The sequence below is a fragment of the Sylvia atricapilla genome, chromosome 1, assembly GCF_009819655.1.
Source record: "Sylvia atricapilla isolate bSylAtr1 chromosome 1, bSylAtr1.pri, whole genome shotgun sequence".
In the NCBI taxonomy this organism is placed as follows: Eukaryota; Metazoa; Chordata; class Aves; order Passeriformes; family Sylviidae; genus Sylvia; species Sylvia atricapilla.
Window position 1 is genome coordinate 27,280,244 of NC_089140.1, and position 16,269 is coordinate 27,296,512.

The window sequence follows — 16,269 nt, forward strand, 5'->3', positions numbered from 1 at the left end:
TCTATTTCTTTGATTCTTGCAATGGAATTGCACCTCAAAATGCACTACCAAGGCTTGAAAGCAGGTACATCCATACTTGTTCTACACAAAAATTTGTTCCTAGCAGCAGCATGTTACCTATGACATAAAACACCAACAACATGCTCTTGGACAAACAGCTCCTTTCCTTTTTTTTTTTTTTTGACACAAAACTGGCAGTGCCCATTCTTCAAGTCACTGAAAACTGATTGGCAGTGGGCCAACAATTCCTCTAGTTTCCTACATACTGAAGTGTTTTTACAATTTTCCACTTTTCAAAGTGGAACTTAATGAAAGTGAACTTAATGCTCAAAAAACATGCATTTCTAACATAGTATATGCTAATGCTTTGACTTGATACATTGAATTTCTAGTTTATCATATCTCTAAACTGGAATTAATAGTGCAAATTAAAATTGCCTTATTTAATTCAATTTCATTGATTAACTGTTTTAAATATATCCGAGTAAAACAAAGAAATTTTTGTTATCTTAATTTAACATTGGAGAGTAGAATGCATGTGTGAATTAAACTTAGATTGACCTTTTAATGGCACTAACACTCAGGTTTTTTATACCAACTGCTCAGATACAAGTTTGTACTGCAAGCAGGAAAAAAATGAACACAAAAACTCCACTAATGTCAATTAGCACATTTCTGGCTCACTGAAAACCAGAAACTGCCAATTTTGATCCTAATGCTACAGATGCATCCCCTTTAGGAAGGAATATTGTTCCTTCCTGGAGCAATGCAAATACAAAGAACATAAAGTCTTTTACCATCTTGGATGGTTTTACACATGACAGATTTACACAGAGAAAAAATGCTGTGTGCTGCTGAACTCAGGTCAATGCATGCCTGTTAGTTAAGGTGCTGAAGAGCAAATGGTAGAGATAAGGCTATTTAAGGACTTTAAAGCTATCTAAAGAATCCCTGGAAATAATTTCAGCTTTTCCAAAATAGTCCTGTGCTTGTTTATTTTTTGTGAAATTGCTTCTTCAAAACGGCTTTATTCTCAAATTACCAGGTACAGTTATCAGGAAGAATAACAAGTTTTTTACTTTTTCAATTGAAATACTTAATAGCTTACCATGATTTTACTTAATTTTACTATTTTAAAAGTCAGCAAATATGCGCTGGGCCTGAAGGTATCTTGGGATAAAAGGCAGCCTAACCAAAAAATATTAATCTGCTAATTCTACTTGTACATTATGTTACATTTAACTAAAGCACACAAGTAAACATGAAAGAAAATAGGTCTGTAAATACCATGACTGTTGCATCGTGACGTTTCCACAAGTCGATTGTTTTGGTCATAGCACGCCATGGCCTGGTAACGATAGCCTTGTCCACATTCCTTAACATCTCCTTGTACCTTCATTCCCAGCAAAACTTCCATCTTACCCTCTGGTAAAATACAGTCTGACCAATTTCCCACAGGCTGAGCACTGTACTTGTCACATGGGCAAAACTGATTCTCAATCAGAGGATACAACTGAGAATTTCTACATTTGTCTTTTTTCTTACTTTTTCCTAGAAAGAAAAAATAGTTATTAGCAAGTTTGTATCAGTTTACAGTTTATCTCCCAAAAATTTCATTTAGACTTCTGTAACAATGGCTTCCAACTACATATATACACTTAATACACGTTACATTAATCTTCATTAAATTAGGTTATTGACTTGAATTTCTAAAGTAGGGGATACCTACAATTTGCACAAAGGCAATTCCATTTTAAAAAAGAAGACATAATTAAAACTTAATTTTGATAAAAATGTTTCAGGAGTAAAGTTTGAAAAAGTTAGTAATTAAACAAATACACTCTTTTCCTCCTATTTCATCAGTAGTGTGCAGTTCAACCAAACTGGTTGAAACCAGATTTCTATCTGGATCAAACTTTTTCAAGTTGAAAGAATCCAGATGGAAGTAACATGCATCTTTCAACACTAGTACCTTCTTTCCATATGTCAAAATTTTTTAATCACCCATTAATTGTACATTTACTCATAATAACCATTCTTCCCCTCTAATAGAATAAGCTCCAAGCTCCTTCTCTGAATTTGTTTCCATTCAATTCTGTTCTTGTTTTTTTTCCTGAGCTGGAGCATAGGCATCCATTCAATTTCCCCTTTCCGTTAAATATATTTCAATCTTCTCTTTGGTAAACTTTACTTAGTTTTCTTTTCCATACCAGACAGTTCATATAAATTAATACAATAGTACTTTCAAAAGTAGTGGTTGTTACTAAGTAGTATCTAAGAATTTGTTACTTAGATATTACTGTAAATTAAAATTCTGTATCATTTTCCTTGTTATTCAAAACAAGGCACTGGACATAACTCTCCAGCATCCTTACTTCTTGTATTTGCTACTGCCTCCGTTTAGAATAGATAATGGGTACTTGCAGAAAAGTTCATCCTTCTTCTGACAACACAACTTCTTACTAAATGTATGCTTTACCTCTGGAAGTATTTACCAGGGATAATTATGAATTCATTCCAAGTCAAACATTATGAATTAGTCTGGGTAACACATTGCCACCATAGCATACATCACAGAGTTGTCAAGCTTGAAGGGGTAACTTAAATGAGGACAGGAAGTATCACAAAGTGTTAATAACGTGGTAGGAGAATATGTACTTTCTTTTTTTGTTTTTAAAATAAGGGAAAATACTGTTAATCAGTTTTGCTCATTTTTCCCTTGTGGAAGCAAACCTGACATAAAGCTTACTGGAATTATTAGACAGTCGCAGTAAGGCTTCTTGAAAATCATGAATTATTCATTGTCCACTGGTCTTCTGATTTACAAGGGGATGGAGACAGGGATAGGGTTTGGATCCTATCACATTCTTTCTGAGCCTGCTAATGGGCACCCCCCTTAGCTAGCTTCCCTCTACTACAGACAATACAGACTAATTGGCAAAGAGTGCTGTGACAGAGGCCAAGCCTCACTCTTGAGGTTTCAATTATAATTTAGAAGCAGGCCATGGGGTTTTTTTCACTTTATGCAGAAGAAAAAGTAATTTAAAAAAACAAAAAAAAACATTATAAAGAAGTTGAAGAAAAAAAAGTTTCAAACTGGAACATTGTCCATTATGTAGAACTAGGACAAGTCTGTGGTAATGGCATCACTGGCAAATCTTTTTTTTCTGCTAAGTAAAACCTAAAGAGGCTTCTTGGGACACAAAATAAGAGCATTATTACTTGTCTCAAGAAATAAGGCAAAAAATTCAGCAGTGTATCGCCTCATATGGTCTGCAGTGCTGGATGTAGACAATGAAAAATGGCGAAAGAAAGAACTGAGAGAGCAAATATTCAGCCAGAGAAAGGACTGGCGTAATCATAAATCTGACATTCAAGTCTGCAGCTAAGAGGCAAGCCAAAGATTAAGGCTGAAAATGGTGATCTACAGCAAAATGCTGGAAGCCACTCAGCAGCCAGAATCATAGTGATCCTAAATGCACCAAAAAACACCATGAGAGAAGGAAGCCTACTTTAGCCAAGATCAGGTGTGGGAAGAGGAAGGCAGGTGGGTTAACATCTGATCCTGTTAAGGCGAGATGATTGCTGACTTATCTGTCAAAAAAAACCAAAAACCCAGAAACAAACCAAAACAACAAAAAACCCACAGAGGAAAGAAAGAAACAAAAAACCCCCTGCCCCTACTGTATGCACTGTATTTAGAAACAAAAAAACTCTATTCTTCTATGTTCTCCCATCTTCTGTCTACCTTCCTAGCCATATCAAGAGTCTCTGACATATGGCATGAATTTCTACTCCTGGGTATTGTTCCATCAGCAGTATATAGAGCACAACACTGGATCTATTTTCTGCCACTTTACAAACACTTGTCATAAGGGAACCTCTGAAGGCCTCAGGTTTTAAAAAAACCATTATCAATAATTAATAAAAGAAGCATAATTTTGCTTGTTACTCTTACCAACAAGAGTGCGTTTTCTCGTCCTGACTCCTCCACAGTCTCCATTACAGGGAGAAAATTTTGACCAGGTTGTAAACTGACAGTCATCTTGGCAGGGAATCTGGCACATCTGTGTTAAGGGTGGTAATGGGCCAGAGTATTTAAGGCACTCACTGATGTCAGCTTGTCCTCCATCTTGTCTGCGACAAGTAATTGCTGGAAGCAAAAAGAGATGGAGTCTAATTCACCATTATTTTATATGAATGCCTCTGTTCAGTTAACTCTACAATATTCTAACAGGAAAGCACACTGAAAGCTCAGAATACCTATACAAGGACTTAATATTTGCTGCCAGTTTTACCTTGAATGAATACATTTGACATTTCTCACTTAAGATTTTGTTTAAAATCATTTATCAGGACTTATCAGGAAAAAAAAAAATTACAGATAACTGTAAATATTATAAAGGTTGCACCATGTTATTCACACCTGTTGTACCACTTCACACATTATCATTTCTCCTGATATCACTGACACAATCTACAATCTCAGACATTAAAAAATTTGCAATATCATCTTAAGTAACTTGATTGCACAAGTTATAAAGTTTTACCAGCAAATTGAATTTTAGAAAGATGGATAGGCTTAAAATTTAGAAGCAGATTTGAGTTTTGCATACCACTTAACCCTTTACAACAGTACTGCTGCTTGATGTCCTTCAGCAATTTTTGGTCTTGAAAAAGGTTAGAACATAAGGATTTACAAAGAATATGGGGGCAGTCTCATTAATATAGTCTTTAACAATCACAGAATGGTTACTGTTAAGGGACCACTGGAGGTCCCTGCTCAAGCAGGGTCCCCTAGGGCACAGAATTGTGTCCAGAAGGCTCTTGAATACCTCCAGGGAAGGAGGCTCCACAACTTCTCTGGGCAAACTGCTCCAGGGCTCAGTCATCCTCACAGTAAAAAACCTCTTCTTCATGTTCAGGTGGAACTTTTCATGCTTCAGTTTCTGCCTGTTGTCTCTTGTCCTAAAACTTGGCACCACCAAAAAGAGTCTGGCTCCACCATCTTGACATCCTCCCTTCAAATACTTATAGACATTGATATGATCCCCTCACATTCTTCTCAAGGGTGAACAGGCCAAGCTCTCTCAGCCTTTCCTCTCAAGAGAGATGCTCCAGTCCCTAAATCATCATTGTCACTCTCAGCTGGATCTGCTCCAGGAGTTCCATATCTCTCTTTTACTGAGGAGCCCAGAACTGGATGCCAGGTGCAGCCTCACCAGGGCTGAGAGGAGGGGCAGGATCATCTCCCTCAACCTGCCAGCAATGCCCTTCCTAATGCACCCACGACACCACTGGCATTTTTGGCCACAAAGGGCATCACTGGCTCATGGAAAGCTCATTGCCCACTAGGATCCTCAGGCTCTTCTCCACAGAGATGCTCTCCAGGAGGTCAGTCCTGGTGCATGGGGTTATTCCTCCCCAAGTGCAAGACCAGCACTTGCTGTTGTTGAATATCAGAGGGCTCTTCTCCCCACATCTCTCCTAATTGTCTGGATCCTTCTGAAAGGCTAAACAGACCTCTGGAGTATCAACTGCTTGTCCCAGTTTGGTATCACCAGCAAACTTTCTGACTACCCCTCCATGAAAGTCAACAATGCTCTCTAATTGTTTCTCAAGTATTTTTTTTTTTTTAAGCATGGTTGCATATCTATTCTAAGCTCAGTAACCCTAACTTTAATTCCTTTCCCAAAACATCAAAAGACTTATTATACAGTAACAAGATAGGAAATTTCTAGTTGTTTGTTCACACAATAGAATTATATTTATGCTTCTTGGCATCTGACAGCACACAGTAGATGTGGTAGCTTGACTGTAAAATAATTTGGGTCACCTATTGTTGCAGTAGTATTGCATCCAAATATTCTCTATTCATGTGAAGGAATATAGCTTTTTATATTACACTCCATAATTTAAGCATAGCTCTTAAATTGTGCTGACAATAATTGTTTTATTAGCACAAACTGAAAAAAATATCAAGTTCAACTCTTGGAGAAAAGGGGAACATGAATGCAACACTTCAAAATAAAAGAGAAAACTGCTACAAGTGGGAAAGAAGAGGGGCAGGTGCCCATCTCTTCTCTCTGGTGGCCACTGGAAGATGAGAGAGAATGGCCTGAGACTCCCCCTGTGTCAGGGGGCATCAATTTAGATATTAGGAAAGGGTTCTTAACCCAGTTGGAAACTGAAATAGGCTTCCCAGGGAAGTGGTCACAGCACCAAGCCTGACAGAGTTCAAAAAGCATTGGGACAACACTCTCAGGCACATGGTGTGACTCTTGGGGCTGTCCTGTGCAGAGCCAAGTGTTGACTTCAATGATATGTGTGGATCCCTTGCAATTCAGTATATTCTATGATTCTATAATTATTTCCTCCTAGAAGAAAAAAGGAAACAAGGAAAATTTTTTAGACTGTTTTAAGAAAATTGCAATGATCAAGTGACCTATGATTTCCTAAAAAATCTCTTCAGTCTAACAGTTCTAAACTAAATTTCTGCCTCATAATGACTTAGGGAGCTGAACTTGATGACCCATGTGTTAAGTTTCAAGTCCGTGTGCCTACTACAACATATCCCAAGGTCCCAAGGGAATTGTTTGTGCCACACGTCTACTGTAGAACACTGAAAGGGAGGGAGGTGTGTTTTTCCTGAGATACTGAGCAAACAGCTTCCCTGATCCTTGACTGCCCTTTGGAGCAGGGCTGCCTGCACTGTTTGTAATAGGCTCAGTACTGCATTAAGTTGTGCTTATTGGGGGACTGACCAGCTGCACACTGTCTAATACAATTATTCTGTCAAATCCTATTACTATTAGTGTAGTTTACATGAGGAATTTTTTTTCAGATATAATTATAGGTGATTCAGAGAGAAAAATAAAATATCTAAAAATTGAAAATCCATACTATCAGATTTCTAAGATTACACAAATATTTTGGAAAACAAGTCAAACTGCTATTTTCCAGTAGAAGCCCAGGCTATAGCTTTGTATTCTTGTGAGATACTAATAGAACACATCAATATCCTTAAGGCAAAAACACAGTTCAGACTAATTTTACCATGTGGAAATTCACAGAGGTCAAACCTAAATCCTCTGTCTTGAGTTTAGCCTTGCTATATGCACACATCAGCAAAACTAATTGCATTATATTCACTGCACTCTCAGGGACATACAGACCACCATTTTTAGCAGTAAAAACTATGCCTAGCCAAGGGCTAAAAGACAGTAAACTAATCCGACAACATCCTCTAATAACTTTCTTCGAAAGTTTAATACTCATTTTACATAATGCCTCTCCAATAGCCCTTGGATAGGACAATAAATGTTGCCCACCAAAGAACATTCTTTCTTTCTAGCTAAATTGACTTTTTCTAAAACTAATATTCATTCCTTCATCTTTCCTTTTTATAAAACATTACTCCACGAGCAGATATCCATTATGTCATAAATTTTTTCAGACTCATATTAATGCATTTAATTTACATCAGGCAGACTCAGGTGAAAAGCTCCCCTGAGGATTAACACCTTGGTTTTTTTTTTCCAGATAAACTGTCAGTTGTACTGTTGCAATCAAAGCAGGAAAACTCTTCATTCTCAAGACCTAAATATTTCACCTTAATAACAACACAAATTAGAGGACAGCTTGGCATACGAATTCAATTTCCGAATCTTAATTTTCACAGTAACTGTAACTATTCATGCTACTTCAAGTTGACAAGACCTGGACAATTCTCTCTATATTCCATTTTCCTATTGTTATTTTCCAGATATCACTGTGAAAGGTTTATACTCCTTATGACTGCTGAAAAGTGCGTATTTTTCCATTATGAAGCAGGGATTTTGACAACTGTATACATTCCATTCATACACTCTTTTGGCCAGCTAACTTGACATCTGAAATACTCTCCCTGTTAGAGGAGTTGCTTTTTCCACTCACAGGCTAATCTGGGCAAACTCAACCCCTGCATCTTTGGTCTCTATGGTTGTTTAAGTAGAGGTTGCTGAGATTCATGATTTACTCAGTAACCAGAGAAGTGTCTTCAACTACCATAAAGCTATACCCCTCCCTACCAAGCTAATTATTTTGCTTATACCATCACATTATATTTATTACAGACATTAGCAGTAAGTGGAAAGAGAATGGTTCCTCCATTGCTGAATTAAATAGAGTAATTATTAAGTGAAAACATAAAACAAGAGTACAGCTAACAGAAAAATCAAATTTAACACGTAAACTATTCACTTATAAAATTGTTCTGGTATTTAACAACTATTAGCTCCCAGAAGAAAGGTGTGAAATAAATCGCAGTCGAAATTTTATAGACAAGGGACTTCAATGTAATTAAAACTTCATTGAATAGCATTGTTTCCACCAAGCCCCCAAAGGACACTACAGGTTAATATATTTCTTGTCGGCATAATGAAACACTGAGACTGTATTTTAGCAAGTCATGTCATGTGAAGTTTATATAAAAACCTTTCAAGTGCTACCATCATTAGCATACTTCACTGACATTTCACTGAGGTGTGAGATTGAGTGGTTCTTATATCTAAAAATTTCTTTATAAAGGAAGGTTCTCTATTGGCCTTTATTTCATCTGTTATATAATTTTTTTCAATTGCTAAGTATTTTTAACAACAAAAATATTCTTTTTAAATTCCAGAAAACAGGAATTATTTCAGCACACTAACTTTTCTTATGTGTTCTATCCATGTTGTCTAAGCTATGATTTCATTTATGTTTATTTCCTTCTTTTTGGGGACACAGCAGACTAGACATAGTGTGACAAAATATTCTTACCACAAAGCATCTTAAGAAGGAGGATATGCCTCCAATATAGTGAAAATACAAGACTAAGTGCTCTATATGTTCCAAAGACAATAACAATGTATTTCTGCCAAATAAAGTTGTCTGGACATTCTTTTTTTTTTTTTTTTTTTTTTTTTTTTTTTTTTTTTTTTTTTTTCTCCAAATAAAAATTAGCAAAAAAGTTGTCCAAATTCTTACTTAATTCTTAGTTCTTACTTATGACTCCTGAAGTTGATCACTGTACTTTGCAGTGACTAAAATATAAACCAGGCAATAGAGCACTCTCATCGGTTAAGTCTCAATGGCATCAAAATAGCAGTTTATAGCTCCATGAAGAGCAGCACTCTGTGATTTTGACTCCTTCCTTGTGCTTTCAATAAGGGAATAAAGTAACCACAAGAGCAAAGTCCTCTGCCTCCACAAGCGATGCCTGGAGAGGGAGGCTGCTGTCTCTGTTTAACTGTGGAGTGAAAAAAGAGCTTTTGACCCCTGGTTCTGCCTTCAAGCCTCCCCATGGCTCTAACATGCCTGCAAGGCCTCTCTGTGTGCCCATGACCATCCTGGGAAGCTTCCTCCCATTCCTCTGTCTTTCAAATAACTACATACACCCTGTGAGTAAAGAATACTGAGGGCTCGAGATAAGGTCTTTAATAAAGGCCAGTTCCCAGTGGCATCAAGTACAGCTATTCAGGTATTTTCTCTGACAACCAGGTTACTTTAATTTCTTTTTAAATTTACAAATAACCTTCCTCTTTCTGTTACAGAACATGCTGATGTATTTCACAATTTTCATCCCATTCCTCCTAAAAATCTCTGAGAAAGATTCATGGTGGCAAGGACTGCAGGCTGTGCACCCTTCTGCAAATCTCTTTTCGGTCACTGGGATGGCCCTTACTATGTGCATCCATCCATATACATCATGATGTGATTTGGTTATTGCAGTTTGGGCACCTGAGCTTCTTATCTGCTACATCCCCTCTTCAATACCATTAGGATGCAGCAGGAGCTACTGGCAAAACAAGTTTTATTAACTTTCTTAGGTTTTCCTGTACAATTCAAAAGGGATTTGAGCTGTATTTCTAAGTTCCTTCACAAGTCACTGAAGCTGAGTGACTGATTTAAGATATGAGCATAACGTAACCCGTACCTGCCAAAGTTGTTCACAATTTCAAACTTGGTATCTTGCATTTACTAAGCATTTTTCTCTTGTTTGGTTTTTGGCTGGTAGCTGCTGTCTTATTTTTATTTTCTTGGGAGGAGTGAGGGGGTATTTTGGTTTTGCCACTATTGCGTCTCTCCCTCCTGGATTTCAGGAGACTCATCAATAAATCTGATCAAATAATTTCGCTATTGAGGAACAGCTTATGAAAATAAACATAATTGTTGTTGCAGTCAATTACGGCTTTTCTCTGTATTTCCTTTTTTTTGTTACACAGGGTCAAAAGGAAGTTTCAAATTCTTGCTGATGCACACATATCATCTCCTCTTGAAGATTTTAAACAAAAGACCGAAGTCTTAAGTTGCTTCAGTTCTGTAGTACATTCCTGGCCTGCTTTCCCACTGTAGAAAAGCATTTTATCAGTGTTGCAAATTCAGGTTTTCATTCATCATAGGAATTCAATACAATTGTCATGACCACCAGACTTTTTCAAACAAAGTTTATGGCTACAGCATAGCCATAAACTCAGTATTAAATGCTATTTCCTGCTATTTCCTGCTCAGTATTAAATTCTATTTCACTGTGCTTAGGATAAGATGTAAATACTTGCCCATGATTTAGATGAATAGCTGAAAAATCTTTTTTAAAAAAATACTTCTAAAGAAAATCTTTTTAAAAACAATACCCAGAAACCACCAAGCCCTTTTATTCTTTTTCCTCTGCATTGACCCAACCCAAGAGTGTTGCAACATTCACTTAACTTGACATGATTTGTAACAAACCTTTCATTATACAAGACAGATAGAAACAAAGCTGTCTTTAACAATGAATCACAATTGTAAACTTTATGATTCACCCAAGTATCTCTTTTGCCAAGAAGGACGAAATGTGATAAAAAAGCTGAAGAAAGGAAGTGTAAACAGTAAAGCTGTGATATAAAGCAAGGCATGCATATGCTCTAGTTACTCACAGACTGCTAAGAAATACCAAACCAGTAATTTTTAATGATTTCTAACTTCTAGTTTTCCAATCAGATTTAATTATCTTTCTAACTAAAATATTAACAGTAGCAGACTATTTTGTTTAAAATAAACTGCTAATGAATGCATGGTCAGATGTGCCTTTTTCCCTGGTGTACATTCCTATACTTTCTCAACTAACACATTTGCTGATAATCTATGTGTTACAGCATTTGTGCATGGGCAATCAGATCAGAAATAGGACAAGCTGATAGCAATGACAACATCCCCTTGCAGTGAAAAAGAGGAACTCAGAACTCCTTCCACATAGAAGAATAGAATTACTTGCTCTACTGAGTATCGACACAAAAAGAAAAGGCAGTGCAAGGAAAACCAAATGGCAGAGATTACTTCCATAAGATTATTGCTTTGCTTTGTCATCGAAAGCAAATTGGCACAAACGGATGAATGGATTTCTGCACTCATGAACACCAGAAACTTGAAAGAGAACTCTTTCTCAACTGGAAAAGAAATGCTGGTATGTCAACAACTTTCACAGTATGGACAATATTTGCAGAGAATTCACCAACAAACAGTTAAATGTGCTGATCAAAATATCTGTATTACAGCAGCAATCATAAATGCAGCACCAGAATGTTGTACCAAATGGATTTCGTATTTCAGCATTTTTCAGTTTTGGGGTGGTTAAAAGTAGTTGCACAGTAGTAGCTCAGTATTTTCTGTATCTACATCACAAAAATAAATTAAAGAAATTATTTATAGTACAGAATTTTTTAGTGACATATTATTATGCCAAGTTTTTTTCAGCCTGTAGAAATTTTATTTAGGAGTAACCAAGTATGCAGGAGGGAGCCAAGAATTAACAGGGAGAGGAGATAAAACCTCTTCTGGAGTCTTCCTTCAGGAACTGGTGAAATCTTTCTACTACTGTCCAGGGCAGAGCTCTGTCAGGCAGGTGTTTGCATTCAGGTCAGCCTCCCACCAGTGAGAACCTTGCATGAAATCAACTCTTATGCAGAGGGCCAAAAAAAATAATGTGTAGCACTAACAATTCACACGTGGCTATTTTGATGGCAGAATGTGAAAGGTAAGAGGGGACAGGGAATCTGTTAATGCCCTGTGTAGGAGATAAATTATATTACCAAAACAAACACATTATCCATGTTCAAAATGCAATTTTCTGAGGTGTGAAGTACAAATACAAAACAAACAAACAAACAAAAAATAGCTGATAATCTCTAGAATTAGAGAAGTGTGTTTTCCAAAGTGAAATTTACTTTTGTGCAAAAAACCAACTTGTACTTCCAACTCATATTAATTGTAAAGGAAAAACATTTTACTTCTGTCTAAGGAAAAGTTGTACTACTGTGCTTATTTCCCACATATTATCAGTTTACATAACAGTACAAAAGTAAAAGGTATGCTCAACATGTTGTGGGGTATTATAACATTGAGATATGATACATAACAGACCTGAGTTGGAAACTTACATTTTATGTTCATTTACATCACTTATATAAATGCAAAAAAAATATTGGGCAAAACCCACTCTGTCTTTAATGCCTTTAATTTTCACCTCTGCAACAGCCTAAACAATATTTAGATTCATATTTTGATACCTGGACTGAAGTAGAAATAAACTTTCATTTTCCAACTTGAATAATTTTGTCTGTGAATTCCAATGGAATTTATACATTGGATAGACCTGACAAAAAGCAGTAGCAAACAAAAATCTTCCTCTCTAACAATGGATCTCAGAAACATTCACATAAGTCTATCAAAACCATCAGCTTTCTTCAGGGTTAGCTGCTCCAGGGGTTCCTAATTAAGGATTACTCATCCTACCACTTGACCATATTACACTAGAGAGCCACTTCCATTTTATCTGCTTGTGGGAACAAGATTACTGCTCAAATACATCATCTTTCACAAGATCGAACTCTGTGTAGTACCAAAGCGAAATTCTGCCAGCCTGTTTTAACAGATTTGAAAACTACATGGCCATTAATTTCAAAATCATGTACTGTTTTATATATGTGTGCCCTGCACATGATTGAAATTACACTTAAGAAAATAAAACGAAACTCTCATGACACAAAAGAGTAATAAAATACAATCTCCATACACTATTAATAACTATCTTTCTTTATTAACTGACTTTTAGACAAAGTCGAGAGATTTAGGTACTGCCATGCAAGCACAGAAGACAACAGTTTTTACTATCTGAATTCCTACCATCAGATAGTAAAAAGACATCAAAGACAGAAATCTTATTTTCTCAGTGTGTAATCTGAATGTGTCCTCCAGAGCTGCTAGAAATAGATTCCATTTTGATAGACCTTTGAAATAATTACCACAGCCAGAAGTCTTTTGTATAACAGGCAATGCCTTAAGGTTTCATTTTGTGGTAAGCTTTAAATTGATCTCCTGTGACACTCTCTGAGTAAGTGGTAGGAGCTACTAGCTTAAGATTTACTCCATAACTTTTTAAGTATACCATGACCTCCTTTAACAGTGCAAGGAAGTTAATGACCTGAACATTTCACTTCTGCAGTTAGCAATGTCCTTCCTTGGCAATGGCACAATCTGCTGAGCCAATAGTGCTTTAACAAATAGAAGTTTGCACTCAGAAACAACAAAGGAGAAAAACCTTCCTGGAATTCAAGGTTGACCAGTAGTTCAAAGCAATTCAATTACAGTAACACAGTAAATTGGAACTGCATTTATTTTCCCATTGAATGTATTTAATGCAACTAAAAAGCTTTTATCCTGGCTGTACTTAACAGAGTCACACATACAGAATTCTGTTAAAGCCACAAAATTCTTTATGAAGACAGATGAACAGCAAAGCTGGATTTGGATGTAAAAATTATTCGCTATTTAATGGAAATGATGCAAAAATATCTGGACCATTGGGCTCAAAGGGTCAGTGGTTTAGAAGTCTTAACCAGCAGCTGGTTAAGATTGTTTCACCTCAGTGGTTTATTCCAGGCACAGCTCGGTTTAGCCTCTTCAACAATCTGTACAGGAAGCATGCTCAGCAAGCTGGAGGACAATGGCTGTTTGAGCAGTCAGTACCTACCTGGAAGGACTGCCATTCAAAGGACCTTGACAGCCTGGAGAAATGGGCTGGCACTGAACTTTAAGAGTGTAAATGCAAAGTCTTGCATCTCTCATGCTCCCACAGTTCTCTGTAACTACTTTAATTTGAGAGTATAGAGAAGAAATAGACAAAATGTTCTCAGAGACATGCAGTGAAAGGATAACGGGTCACACACACAAATTGCATCAGGGAGCAAGTTCCAGAGGAGGCTGTAGGATCTCCACATTGGCAGAGGCTCTAAACATACTGAGACATGGCCCTGAGCACTTGCAGTGCTTTCCTTTGCTGGTGCACATAAAGATAGATTAAATTAATGTTAGGTTACAAGGACTAAAACGTAAGGCACACCATTGTATCTATAGATTTCTGAGGAATAAATGACAGAAATCAAGGGTCTAACCTCTTGCTTGTAGCCCAGGTCCACAAGTCTCCTGTGCTCCTGGACTGTCTTGGCGCACGTACCATGGTACCAGCTGGCACCTGCGCCACTTGTGTGTCTTCCACCTGAAATGAGAGGGGAAGCAATCCATCTAAACCTTGTAGCCATCAAACCTCAGGCAGCACAAGTGCTACATACTGTTATACATTACCATAAGCTGTTGCTTATTTTTACTAACTGGTCACAGGCAATTCACAAAGGAATCAGTAACAGTACCATAAACTTATCCCTATTCTGTTAACTTTTTTTTTCTTTTAGGATGAGGCCACCAAGAACATATGGAAGAAATGAGGAAGCAAAGGTAGAAAGAAAAAAGGAGAAATAAGAAACAGAAAGGAAAGGTAGCTGCAGGAAAGTATTGGGACAGTGGGCTTGAGTGATTGCAAGGGTGACTTAAGAAATTCCTGGGATCTTGGGCTGCTGAGTAGTAACATTTTACGAATGTGGAGCCAGCCAAGAAAACCAACACAATGGGTCCACCAGATTAAAAATAAAACATAAACAAAAAGAACTTGCAAAAAACCATCAACAACAAATGCAATATTGGACTGCTTAAATTATTCTATCATTAATATAAACTGCTATGAAACTTTGACAAAGTTCCCTGCTAGTGCTGCAGAGTACCCCAGCCCTCAAATATAACAAATCCAAGCAAGTCTGTTTGTTGTCACAACTCTAAAACAATCCACAGCTGTCCACAGCCCCAGCCATCAGTAGTTTGCATGTTTTAAACTATTTCAGCGGTTTTGCACCTCGAGTTTCATTGCAACCTGCCTCTATGGGACAGCAACTAACTAAGGCATGAGCCAGCTGAGTGTGTGAGTCCATCTGTCGCAGCATGTGTGCAGGTCAGAAAGATGCTAAAGGAAATATATGGAACATGTGTTTAGTATTAGTTTGTGTCATGAAATATAAATGACCTCATCTACCACTCTCTAACAACTCTTCTTTCTTATGCTCAGCACATTATCATGCAGCTCAGATACTGAAGATACTAAAGAGACGAGGAGCAGCCAGCATTTCAAAAGATAAAACTCCAACTCTCACTTTGACCATAAAAAGTTCTTGAGCTCCATTTGTCTGGTGTTTAGAGTACTGATTTTGGTAGTTTCCCAATGGTCTTTTCAATCTTTCCATATCTTTTACTTGCATACAGTGTGATCTCCTAATGAATCTGCAATGATAATTCTTATGAGATGATGAAAGCAACACGCTTCTTTAATCTCAACTTCTTTTCATTAAATGAAGCTTAAATTCTATTTGTACCTCTGCAACAGACAGTAGTTTCATGGGACTTATTATTCATAAAACAAACAAAATTTTTTATTACTTTGTGAAGTAAATCTAACTATGGCATCAGAATTTTCTAAATTTTTTCTCCATCAACAAGATCCTGTAGCATGTCTAGACCTTCCCAGGAACTCAGTTAGATGTTACAGAACTCCCAAACATTTTCTTAAGCAAAAATACTTCCACCTTCTGGAATAGTCCTCAACAATCTGTAGTGAAGATCAGGGCAATGCAGAGGACATAGGGCATATGGGGGATATCTTCATCTCTGGACTGTCTCAGGGCTTATAGGGATACAAAAATGAAGGATATGGTAGGTTGAACAGTGTGGCACCAGAAATCAGCTCTCCTGAACATACAAGCTTGCAGTTCAGCACTTTGGATATTTTAGAAAGATTTGCTTTACATGTTTAGAATGTCAAAACAGTTTCTAGGAAGAATTTATTCTGGAAAGTAATTCTAAGTCATTGCAGTGTTCTTGCCAAGGAAC

The 16,269-nt window shown here is 37.0% G+C and overlaps 1 protein-coding gene across 1 annotated transcript in view; it reads right to left on the reverse strand.

The window, feature by feature from the left end:
• THSD7A (thrombospondin type 1 domain containing 7A) overlaps positions 1-16,269 on the reverse strand; it is a 198,610-nt gene that overhangs the window by 40,863 nt on the left and 141,478 nt on the right. The window contains exons 12-14 of the mRNA XM_066318148.1: positions 14,451-14,554; positions 3,959-4,153; positions 1,288-1,551 (exon numbers count right to left, since the gene is read on the reverse strand). Coding sequence (XP_066174245.1) covers positions 1,288-1,551; positions 3,959-4,153; positions 14,451-14,554 — 563 coding nt within the window. The remainder of the gene's footprint in view (positions 1-1,287; positions 1,552-3,958; positions 4,154-14,450; positions 14,555-16,269) is intronic.